General features: G+C 48.3%; 1 protein-coding gene and 1 pseudogene across 7 annotated transcripts in view; one reads left to right on the top strand and one right to left on the bottom strand.

Annotated features, from left to right (window-relative positions):
• SMARCAL1 (SNF2 related chromatin remodeling annealing helicase 1) overlaps nt 1-12522 on the top strand; it is a 51906-nt gene that overhangs the window by 20653 nt on the left and 18731 nt on the right. For all 7 annotated transcript variants that reach the window (XR_012332984.1, XR_002177074.2, XM_033859798.2 and 4 more), the window contains 2 exons: nt 345-410; nt 6732-6872. Coding sequence is in view for 5 of the 7 variants with exons in the window: in XM_033859798.2 (XP_033715689.1) it covers nt 345-410; nt 6732-6872 (207 nt within the window). In the remaining 2 variants the exon portion in view is untranslated. The remainder of the gene's footprint in view (nt 1-344; nt 411-6731; nt 6873-12522) is intronic.
• On the bottom strand, nt 8767-12150 carry LOC117313045 (tetratricopeptide repeat protein 23-like; annotated as a pseudogene).

The following is a 12522-nucleotide window of genomic DNA, read 5'->3' as shown; positions in this document are numbered from 1 at the left end:
CCGTGCAGGGGTGGGGGGGGGGGGTGCAATCTTACAAGCCAGCAGAGCACCTTTCAGGAGTTTGTCCCGTGCCGCGTGCGAGGTGGGCAGGGCAGGGGAGTTGCCAGCCCCACTTTGCAAGTGGAAAACTGTCCCTGAGAGATGAAGCGACTTGCTCACAATGTCATAGAGAAGATGCCCCAGAGCCTGGTCCTTGCCCAGGCCCCCAGCTGTCTGCTTGAAGGAGAAAGCACTAAGAGAGGCAGCCTCAGTGCGACGCTGTACCAGGGTCAAGCTTGACGTGGGCTCTCTCTCCGTCTGCTCAGGATTTGGCCTTGTTCACTTACGTGACTGTTTCTTTTCAGGATGAATCTCACTTCCTCAAAAACATTAAGACTGCCCGCTGTCGTGCAGCTGTGCCCCTCCTCAAGGTGAGAGCTGCTGAGGACGGGCTCCGTGCCTGAGCCCACTCGGCACTGAGATCTGCTGTATTTTGCTCAGGCTGGACTGGTGTCCAGGGGGAGCAGGGGCCGCAAGTCCAGGGCTGCAGGCCGTGGATGTGACTTAGCATTGACTCAGGGCATCTCTACTTAGGACTTTGGTACCAGATTCGTTTTTCTTCCTAACATCCTGCTGAGGAACTAGTGGTCAGTGCAGTCGTCTGTCTCTCAAAGATGAAAACCTGTTGAAGGACACAGGCCAGGTGGGAACTCACTCTGGACTGTCCTCGGGCTCCTCCTGGACAAGGCAGAGGGACAGCCTCCAGCAGCGGGTCCTCTAAACAGCCCAGGAGGAGCTGCCTGTCTTCCACGTGGCTTGTGGGGCAAAGCTCTCATGGTGCAGACTCAGAACCAGGCCGTGGGCATCAGCAAGACGCGCCACAAAGCGGAGGCCTGCTTTATAGATAAGATGATAGCCTTTTCTGGGGCTGCCCCAAGGCTGTTGTGTTAGCAGGAAGGTCAGCCGTCCACACCCTTTTCTGGGGTGGTCTAACATATGCTGACCCTTTGGCTGCCTGAGTCCAGGTTCAGAGCAGAAGGGGTGTGGGGGTGTGTGTGTCTGTGTGTGTGTGTCCAGCGCAGCTTTGAATCTTTATCCAAAGGCATTGTATTCTGACCTGCAGTATAAGCTCCGTGCTTGGTGTGGTACACACTGCAGTGTCTGTATTTTGTGTCCCAGCCCCTCCATCCCCAACAGAGGGAAGGCCCCCAACTTTCCTTCCATCTATTTGGGGTGAGCTTTCTCCTACTTCAGGGAAAAAAGTTGTACAATTAGAAAAGTAGTCTTTTCTCTCGTAACAAGGTAGAAATATCTCACAGGTGACTTTGGGGGAATCTCCTTTGGTTTGTATGAACTGAGCCAACGAAAGCGCATGTTATGTTCATCTTGGGCTCTCGGGTTGCACCTGATTTTAAAACTGCAGCTTTTATTGCTTAAAAGAAGCTTTAAGTTGTACCTAAGCTAGGGAAGACAAATATGCTAAATGTTGGTGAAACTTAATAGCATTTGAAAATTAATTTTTTCCAACTCCCCACAAAACACAGTTGAGTGCTCATTTCAAGTTGGTTTTGTGTTCGGAGTAACAGGTAATATGATAACATCTTCCAAAGCAGGATTATGTCATTCCCTCCAAACCTAAAGGTCCTTTACTTAAAAGCCTTGATTCTCTGCCCAAATTACCTATAAATGTTTATAGGTTGAGAGCCATTTATGGACACACTTAAATGATTTTCCCAAAGTGGTGACCCTTCTTTTGGGGAATTTTCATATGTTTTCTTTTGAAAAATGTTAATAGACCCTGGTACTGTGGTTCCAATTTTACAGCCATAACTGAAATTAAATCTGTATACCCCTGATTGTTTAGACAAAAGAAACTGCACAGTAGATAGATGATATCATTAAAGATATAATAGGAAAGCTTCTTAGCAACTGTCTTGTTAATGCACTCATTGCCTGGTCAGGCAAGCTGGACTTAAATATTGGTTTCTGAAATATGTGCTTCTGAGTCAGACCTTTTAAAGCAGTGTCTGCGTTTTTCAGATCTTGGGTATATTTCAGAGTGACACATTTAAAACAAAATTTTAACTGCTAACTAGTATGTATTACTCTGCATTGGCCGTAGAACTCGGATGAATTAATGTTTCAAAACAGGACCCGTGAATATAGCCTGTTCATGGGTGTCTCGAAGCCACTGTCATCCATGACATTGACTTCACGTGTGCTGGACTGTTGGCACAGTTGAGGAGGATGAGGCATCCTGTGTTATTCTGATCATCAAACCTCCCACCTCTCTGCTGTATTTCCGTCGAGACCAGAGTTCCTCAACCTTGGCACTGTTGACATTTGGGGCTGGATAATTCGTTGTTATCCACAGGGCTGTCCTGGGCATCGTAGGACATTTAGCTGCATCCTTGGCCTCTACTCACTGAATGCCACTGGCTCCTTCAGTTGTGACAACCAGAATTGTCTTGGCAGGTCTTGCCAAGCGTCCCTGGGGAGGAGGGGGGAATTACCCCTCCCCATTTCTGTTGAGAACCACTGATCAGATACTCTAAGGAAATGTGGGCCGAATTTAATACCACTTGACTGTTCCTCTAACTTGTGCATCTCTTAGAACTATATTCTGATAATTAATATGTCAAAATATTTTCAGCAGATGTTCATGATGAGGTGATTAGGTTATATCCTACTCTGTGAGATAGGCCACATCCTGTGGGTTTCCTCAATGGAAACAGCAGCTGCATGCAGAGGACGTTTTGCTTAGGTTGTAAGAAACTAGTGGTGTTGTCCCCTGGGAAATGTGACATCTTTCTTCCCCTTCAGCACCGTTTTCCTGGGCTGCGAAGCGAGGTGGTTCTGTTTTCATCTGCAGTTGACCCTTGAGCAGCGGGGGTTTAACGTGCCTTTAACTTATATTTAGCTGGCCCTCCATATCTGAGGTTCCTCCACATACTGAGATGCATCCAACCTCAGGCAGTATAGGACTGTAGTATTTACTATTGAAAACATCTGCCTAAGTGGACCTGTACAGTTCAAACCCATGTTGTTCAAGGGTCAACTGTGTGAAAGTAGGCAAGACAGAAAGCTATAAAGAACAAAACTGAAATCACCTTTAATCCCTCCAACACAGAAAACTACTGTTAACAGTTTGGTTATTTTTCTAACATGTCAGCTGTAGGGCAAGATCTTTTTTTTTTTTTTTTTTTTTTTTTTGCGGTACGTGGGCCTCTCGCTGTTGTGGCCTCTCCCTCTGTGGAGCACAGGCTCTGGACGTGCAGGCCCAGCGGCCATGGCTCACGGGCCCAGCTGCTGCACGGCATGTGGGATCTTCCCGGACCAGGGCACAAACCCGTGTCCCCTGCATCGGCAGGCGGACTCTCAACCACTGCGCCACCAGGGAAGCCCCCAAGATCATTTTTAATGGTTTGGGAGCGTTCTGTGGTATGGACACGTCCCATGATTTAACTCTTAGTGTTGGACACTGTTTAGCTATTATAAATAATTCTGCAAGTGAACGTCATCCGTATGTTCATAGCTTGTACACTTTGTCCTCTTAGGACGAATTCTTCCACTCAGAATTTCTGGGTCGTAGTTTTACCTTTTGATAGTTGCCTCTGAAATCCAGTCTGGCCACGCATCACCACCTTCACTCCTGCTCAGGCCAAATCACATGGTTTTTTCTCCACATGACTCCAGCCCTGAAGGGTATCTGACTTTTCCATTGTGAGCAGTGAGGTGTGTTTGAGTTTCCTTTAGTGGGTTTCTTTTTTTTATAGTGCTTTTTATTGTTAAACCAGTTAGATTATTTCTTTAGAAGAAGAAAGGCCCTCAGAATCCCACCATCCTTCCCTAATAAACAGCTGTTTCTCTTTTTGTGGAAGTAGAGTCCTTTTATGTCTGTCGATTGGCTAGATCAGATGAGCATAGTGGTCTAAGGTGTCTGAGCTTTTTCTTTTCCTTTTTCATTGAAGTAGTTTAACTAGGTGATATATTCAAAGAGTACAGAAGGGTGTACAGTGAAAAATAACTCTTTTTCCCCACTCTGGATACCCCAGTCCCTTGATCTCTCTCCTCGAAGACAGCCACAGTTACTGGATTTTGGGGTTTAGTTGTAAAAATTAGTCTGTGCCCATGTCAGTACATTCAACGTGTGTTTCCTTTCTCCCTCCCTAGAGTGTTCTACAACCAGTTTTGCACCTTCCTTTTTTCCCTTAATGGCGTATCTTGGTAATCATGCCACCTCATTCCCGATAACTGGACCTCATTCTTACAAATAGTAGTCTATTGTATAAATCTGTCAGAATGTATATCATCTGATCCCTTTTGTTGGATTTGTAACCAGGTTTTGGATCTTTTGTACAGTACTACAATGGCAGTACTTGTGATATACAAGCAGGGAGTCGAAAACCCAGTTCCCCTGCACCTAGAACAGAAAACCCAGTCCCTCTGCGTTTGGAGAAATGGCTCTTTGCCTCTTCAGGCCACAGCGGGGGTGGTGTCCGCTGGAGGGTCTGCTCTCACCCCCAGTGTGATCAGGCAGGCTGCAGGAAGAGTCCCCTGCTCGTGTGAATCAACTAACTTCTCTCTGAGGCTGAATAGAAATCGTTTTTTTGCATTGTTCCATTGTGGGTTTCTTGGGTGCTAGAAGAGTTACCTGTAAGGCGTTCAATTTAGGGTTGATTTATGTAGTTTTATGCATTTATATTTTCCTAAACTGGAAGTTCTCAAGGGTAGAGGGTGGCATATAAACCACGTGAAACCGGGCACAATTGAAGGCCTTACGGATGACAGTGATGACAATAAACGTGTCGGGGCTGAGCAGGCTAAGTTATTCCATAATAGATGAGACGCCGTATTGGTTTCTTTTCAAAGCTGGCCTTTTTCCTCTTTCCATAATGCTGCCTCTGCTTTTTTAACACCCACAAGCATCCATTTTCAACGGTCCCATCACCACCCTAGTCTGGACAGTATATGGGAGGTCTGACTCCATGTTAACTCCGTCCTATAAATATCGGGCAGAGAACCCTGGAGTTCATTTCCAGCACCTGATCTGTGAGCTGCTGCCCAGGCTCCATCCCCAGGCTACAGCAGTGATGATGTGGGGAATAGGTTTGGATGGTGAGCTGATTTTCTCTTACCGATAAGACTTCTCATTTTCCCCGTTTCATTGAAATGGTCTCGAGCCAAGGCAAGTGGTGCAACAGGCGTCATTCCAGAAGCTCATTGTTATTTTAATGAGTCTGCATTAAACCATGGAGGAAATTAGAAGGCCCAGGTAGTTGAACTGTGGAAAATTATAGCTGGAGAAGTTCATGGCTCTCCTGTCCTAATGGAATTAGGTCTTAGCAGCTGCTGAGCGGGCAGAAGTGCATCTCAAGAACGGTATATATGTTGTATATTTATAATCACTTTCCTTCCCTCTGCTGCACCTGTATTTATTTACTTTTATGAGGCCGTGTATCTATCTGAAAACCTGATTTCCTCCCCTAGGTAACTGACTGCATGCGATTGCCTTACGCTGCCATCATTAACTCGAGGTTACAGTGATTAACAAGCTGTTTCTAGACAACCGAGCCCCCCAGTAGGGTCCCTTCCCAGAGCTGAAATGGATTTTACCACCAGTGATCTGTGGCCACTCCGTGTTCTAGTACAGTAGGGAAGTGTCTCCTTTTATATCTCACCCTCTTTCTCATCTGAGTAAGAGGTAGGATTTGGGGTCTGGTCTTCTTGGGTCAGCTTGGTGTCACGATAAAGAGGAGCCCGAAGTCTGTCATTGGAATTGACCAACTGTTTATGTCCATCCTGCCCTCAGCTGAGCAGGCTGCTGCAGGCCTGGGCTGAGTGTAGGGTAGATGGATCAGGGTCCCACCTTTTAAAGTCCGTATTAACTACCAGATGAGCTTGAATCAGGGATCTCTAGGCTCAAAGCATTGTGCAGCTGAGCTAGTGACAGCCTTTTTTTTTTTCTCCTCTAAAGAAAACAAATAGAGGCTTATACACAGGCCATTGCTGATGCTTTCTCCTGGGATTGAGAAAGGGCTGGTCCTACGTGTCGGTATCTAATCATAGGTTCAGCTTGGGTGTCAGAAATCCATCCTGGAAAAAGTTCGGACCTGCTGCTGTCTCCCCTACTTCCCCTTCCTCTAACCATGCTGGATTCTGTGAGTTTACTCCACGTTCCGTAGGACACCAGTTAGCTTCCTTGTGAACATTTTTAGGCATACAGTGAATATTTATTGATGGCTTACTTTGTGCCGGCCACTGTTCTACGAAAACAGAGGTGGACACAGCCCAGTCCTTGATCTCAAGAAGCTTGCAGTCTAGTGAGGGAGACAGACAAGATAGAATTCAGTGTAGCGGACTGAGTGCTGATGTAGATGCAGGCAGAGGGAGTGGCCAAGGCAGCTTAGGAGATGACGCCCAGCCTCTTACACAGGTCACACCTTGAGGTTCTCAGAGCACACATGCTCTCTTTCTCTGGTCATGGTACCTCGCTTAGAGTTCCCAGGTTGTGGCCACCCAGAGCTCTGGAGTGAGGCCAGCCGTAGTGTCTTTGGAATCTAGATCTACCTTGGATCTAAGATGCACGAACTTGAGAAGTACCTGCGGTCAGAGTGCGAGGAAGTGAAGGTGTTCATGCAAGATTCCGGGGTGTACTGTTCCGGGGGCCTCGGCTCCGACTCCTGGGGGTGCTGGGGACATCTCTTGCGTGTCCTCTGTGCGTCTCAGCATCTTGGGCTTTTGTGTTCTAGGTTGCCAAGAGGGTGATCTTACTGTCGGGCACCCCAGCCATGTCCCGGCCGGCAGAGCTCTACACGCAGATCCTCGCCGTCAGGCCGACCTTCTTCCCTCAGTTCCATGCCTTTGGACTTCGCTACTGTGGTGCCAAGCGGGTATGTGTTCTTTATTCCCCCTCTTCCCCGCCCACCCCACCCTGATTTTCACACCTCCCTTTCCATTCCTTCTTTTTGGCTGTGGTGTGATCAGAAAATCACTGGCCATAGAGCTGGATTCGGAGTTTAGCTCTGCTTTGCCCCTAACTCTGACCTTGGAGTGTCCTCTACGGTAAGATAAGAGCAGCCCCTCCGAGTTCTAATGCTTGTGGTGATTCCACGTTAGTGTTTTCCGGTAGAGCCGATGCATAGGTGCCTGGAGCTCTGAAAGCCAACAGCTCTTGCCTCAGAGAAGGGCACTGAGGTGAGCTCCAGGTGAGGCCGAGGCCCTACATACTCTGTGCAAAAAGGACAGAGGAAGCCTTTGAACAGGTGGAGTGGGAAGCATGATCTCAGGCTCCCCTGGTGGGCTCTCATCAGTGGGCCTTTGCTTTAAATGTCGACTCATTATAGTGAATCGTGCCTGGTCAGCAGGCCAGAAGCCTCTGACCTGCAAATTATCTCTATGAATACGGTGCCAATGGAGCAGCTGCCCCTGAAGCTACAGTCTGCACAGCTTCCGTTCTCCAAAAATGGCAGAGGAAGCCTTGTGAACAAATGCCGTTGCAATCAAAATCGTGATTTCTGGACTTCCCTGGTGATGCAGTGGTTAAGAATCTGCCTGCCAATGCAGGAGACACGGGTTCAATCCTTAGCCCGGGAAGATCCCACATGCCACGGAGCAGCTAAGACCGTGAGCCACAACTACTGAGCCTGCGCTTTAGAGCCCACGAGCCACAACTACTGAAGCCCACACGCCTAGGGCCCTTGCTCCACACGAGAAGCCACCACAATGTGAAGTCTGTGCACCACAATGAAGAGTAGCCCCCGCTCGCCGCAACTAGAGAAAGCCTGTGTGCAGCAGCAAGACCCAATGCAGCCAAAAAAATAAAAAAATTTTAAAAATCACGATTTCTAAAACCTGGTTTTTTTAATAGATTTATTTAATTAATTAATTATTTATATTTTTGGCTGCGTTGGGTCTTCCATGGCTTTGTGCGGGCTTTCTCTGGTTGCTGAGGGTTTCTCATTGTGGTGGCTTCTCTTGTTGTAGAGCACGGGCTCCAGGCATGTGGGCTTCAGTAGTTATGGCACACAGGCTCAGTAGTTGTGGCGCATGGGCTTAGTTGCTCCACGGCATGTCGGTACTTCCCGGACCAGGGCTTGAACCCGTGTCCCCTGCATTGGCAGCCGGATTCTTAACCACTGCGCCACCAGGAAAGCCCCCTCAGTTTTTTTTAGCTGAAGATAAAAAGTTTATTTAATGACATGGGGAAATAAAAGAGTGGAAAAAAGTAGGATGCAAAACTTTCCCTATAGTTAATTATTCATTCTTTGTCTCCCTCTCTTCCCCCGCCTCCTCTTTCACCCCCCTCTGTGTCTCTCTCATGTATGACTGGAAGATAAGGTATGCCAAAATGGATTACTTTCGTAAATGAGAAAGTCAGCATTTTAAAAAATATTTAAATTACAGTAGTCACAAATGCAAATTCCTCCTGACGGGCCGTTGACTCCATTGGCTGTCACCAGTCTGGCCACCTGGCTGAGCGTGGGACTCCATCTTCCTCAGCAGTGCGTTTCTGCCAAAGCCCTGCTTTCAGGAGGATGACCTTGCCAGACAAAGGGCCACTGCTGAAGGATGAATTCATCACTGGGCTTTCCTCTGGATGCCCCAGCACCTCACTTTTGAATACAGATCAAGAAAATTCTAGCTGCCACCACCATCTCTCTTGCAAACCAGAGGAAAAGAGTCAGGAGGTGGAGAGCAGAGGAAGGGGTAGAGGGCAGCGTTTTTGTCTTTTCTCACCAGTCTCCTTGTCCGCTGGTGCAGTACAGGGCACGTGTGTAGCGTGTGTCATCTCCACAGGGCACATGTGTAGCGTGTGTCGTCTCCACAGGGCACATGTGTAGCATGTGTGGTCTCCACAGGGCACGTGTGTAGCGTGTGTGATCTCCACAGGGCACATGTGTAGCGTGTGTGATCTCCACACTTGGCGGCTGAGGTTGGCTGAGATTCCCTGTGCTGGGTCCCTCCAGACACGGCACAGGCCTCAACTGGTAACATGCTCGCCTCTGCGGTTTGGGGGCTGAGTCAGTGAACGGAGAAACGCGGGTCGAACGAGCTGCCAGTGCTGGCGGGCCTGGGCGTGGTTCCTCTGTAGACCGATCACTTCTGACATCCTGTCACCCTCAGCAGTAATAATGTTGCCAAGTGCCTGTTCCAAGTATGCCCGAGCTGTGTTCAACCTGCAGATGGCCAAGGAGGCCCTGCCCCAAGCAACACTTGGTCCTTCTCTGAGACTGGTAATCCCCAGACGCCTCCCTCATGTAGTTCTTTCGCTCCTTCGTGTTCCCTCTGCCTCTTCAGGTCGAAGCAGGCCTCTGTGTCTTGGTTTGGCAGGAGCCAGGCCACCCCCAGAGTGTGGCGGGGCACGACCAGAGCTTCCAGGATTTCCTCGCTCTCCTTGTCTGCGGCCGTGTCTCCCTTGTAGCTCAGCAGCGCGTCCTTGGTGGACACAGCATGTTTCCTGGCCTGAGCTGGGGGGTCTCTCCGTGTCAGGCAGCCATAGCCAGGTTGGCCAAAGCCTGTGCACGTTTCCAGTGCTCTTCCCCAGAATAACCCGAGACAGGATGACACACAGAATTAGCTCCTTGTTTGCTTAGGAGTTCATTGTTTTTCCTTAATCAGTTGAGCTGTTTTCTTCAGGCACTGGGCTGTTCTCTTTTCAGGAAGAGACACAGTCTGTGGCCTTCTCCTTCTTGGCATCTGTGCCCTCTTCACTCTCTCCAGACCCACCAGTGGGATACAGTCTCATCTGTTCGCTGGTGTGCTGGGGCCTTGGTGTGCTGTGATGGGTGGAGCAGAAGTCCCAGTCGGTGTCATTGCTGACAGGTGGGAGGTGATGGGGCTGGTTCGAACCTTCTTCCTGAGCCCCGAGTAGCTCTCTCTGATCCAGGCTCCGGAACACCCACGATCTGAAAACCAGAAAGGGAGAGTCACTCACTTCTCTTTCTAATCTCTACTTTCAAAGCTGTGGCCAGGGTGATGGATTTATCCTTCAACAGTTGTCTCTTGTCCGGCAAGGTAGACTTCTCAGATGCTTAAACCCTGTTCCCGTGAGGTTCCAGTAGCACTGAATTAGAATGGAAGGCGCTGGCCCCTCTCTCAAGGGCAAATCGCTTCTCATTTTCCCCACTTGTTCTACTGCAACCTTGAAGCCACAACTCCAGCTCACCCTGGCTTCTCTTCTGCGGGCAGTGTCCCTGTGCAGAGGCTCTCACTGGACTCTAAAGCTCATTACTTCAGACCTTAAGGATTCCTTCTTTTGATCAAGTCACAAATACGCCGAGCTGCTGTCTGCATCGAAGACACTGCCACTTGGAGAAACGGCTGCCCCTTACTCATCACCCATGCCACCTGGGAGAGAAAAGCCTTGCCATGCGAGTTAGTGATGTTAATAAGATCATCTGCCTTATTTTAAAATACTTTTGGAAAAGGAAAGACAGCTTTTCAAGTACTTTAAAAATATCCACTTACATTCAGAGTACTTATAATGCAACTTGTGGTGCTTGGCAAAGTTAATGGCAAACCGTTTTTAGCTGGTTATGAGGCAGGAGATTTCTATTATTAAATGTATTTAAAGCCATACACGCCTTTAACAAAGTTTCCCCATGGATCAGTCCAGGTTAGGTTGTGCACAGTTGTGTTGATCCCTCAAGACAACTTGATTTCTGAAAAGGATCTTATCTTCCTTGACTGTCTGGACGCATGGTGTCGTGTTTAGCCAGGGGCTGGGGGAGCTGAGGGCAGAGCCGTTCCCTGCCTTTACTGCTGCACTGTCCCTCCCTGGGTTCCCAGGCTCTGGCCACCGTCTCCGCAGTCATTCAGGCCATCCTCAGATTCGCCCTTGTCCTCCTCCTGCTGCCACTGCCCCAGCATCCAAGAAAACATAGTCAGACGCTGCCTTCCCCATCTTTGTATCCTTCCTTTCACCTAGCCCAATGCCTGCTCCGTGATAAGTTTTCAATAAAAGCTTGTTGGATTGTAATTACGGTATTACGCATTTAAAACCTTTGGTATTATTGGGTTTTAACCTGCAAGGTTAAGAGTTGATAATATTAGAAGGTAGGAACGTTATACCTAAATTAATTACGATATCCATTTGTTCCTAGCATGATTTTTATATAATGCAGCCAGTAGGCCAGGGCTACTTTTTTTTTTAATTAATTTATTATTTTTGGCTGCGTTGGGTCTTCGTTGCTGCACACAGTCTTCCTCTAGTTGTGGCGAGTGGAGGCTACTCTTCATCATGGTGTGCAGGCTTCTTATTGCAGTGCCTTCTCTTGTTAAGGAGCACAGTCTCTAGGCGCATGGGCTTCAGTAGTTGTGGCACATGGGCTCAGTAGTTGTGGCTCGTGGGCTCTAGAGTGCAGGCTCAGTAGTTGTGGTGCATGGGCTTAGCTGCTCCGTGGCATGTGGGATCTTCCCGGACCAGGGATCGAACCTGTGTCCCCTGCATTGGCAGGCGGATTCTCAACCACTGCGCCACCAGGGAAGTCTCTACTTTTTTTTTTTCTTTTAACTGTGGCCAGATTCTTGCATTAAGAGAAGCCACTGAAAATAATGCCCCATGCCGAGCTCATTTTCGACCCTATACCGTGAAGGCATTTGCTCAGAACATCCAGTTGATTTCAGGGTGTGTTTTTTTAAAAGAAGAAGCAGTTTTTGATCATTTTATTTCTCCACCTTTGGCTGTCTCTTCCTGCTCTCAATCTAGCAGAGGTTTATAGGACACCTATCACATCTCCAGCATTATACTAGGTCCACTGGCCCTCGAAAATGATCAAGCCTAGCCCCTGCCCTCGGTGGTTCACAGTCCAGGGTGGGGTGAGGCATGAGGGCAAATGAGCAGCTGAAACCCTAAGGCAGCAGATACCCTGGCTCCCTGATTTTCTACAGGACCGTAAAAGTCAGTCCTGTTTCCAGTAAGATTGTTAGTGAAGGGCAGGGTTTTTATTTTAATCGGTAGGATCTTGTCTACCTGTGTGGTAGGAAGTAGACATTCTTGCTCACTGCCTCCTTGAGCTGCTAAATGAAGGAACCATTTTTATGAAGGACTGCCTGGGCGCTCTAAAACCCACCTCTGGTTTCAGCAAGACTGCAGCACCTGTGTTCTGGGTTCTTCCCTTCAGCCGCCTCCACCATGGCCACCGCAATGGCATTCACCAGGTCACGCATGGTGAGGCCCACGCTGGGGAAGAGCAGCTTCGTAATCCCTGTAACCCCCATCAAATAAAGATGTTACAGCATCGTCTGTTACCTTGTGCAACAGGCTCAGTCGGGTAAGCCCTAGGGAAACTTTGTGCATTTAGTGTATGGGAAGAGTCTGACAAGCTGAGTGTCTCGTTTGTTCTTCAGTGTAACAGGCACCAAACCGCTTGACATCTTGCCTTTGCTGCTAGAAAGGATAGCGCCAAACGGTGGGACGCCATGATACAAGTTTTTGGTTCTCTCATTCCTGACTTTCTTTCTTCCTTTTCCTTCCTGTTTCTCATTTGTATTCTGTGAGATTTTATTCATCCCTTAAAACCACTTGAAGTTCTCTGAACA

Source organism: Tursiops truncatus, chromosome 7 (assembly GCF_011762595.2).
Source record: "Tursiops truncatus isolate mTurTru1 chromosome 7, mTurTru1.mat.Y, whole genome shotgun sequence".
Lineage (NCBI taxonomy): Eukaryota > Metazoa > Chordata > Mammalia > Artiodactyla > Delphinidae > Tursiops > Tursiops truncatus.
The sequence above is the reverse complement of the archived record's forward strand: the minus strand, read 5'-3'. Positions and strand labels throughout refer to the sequence as shown.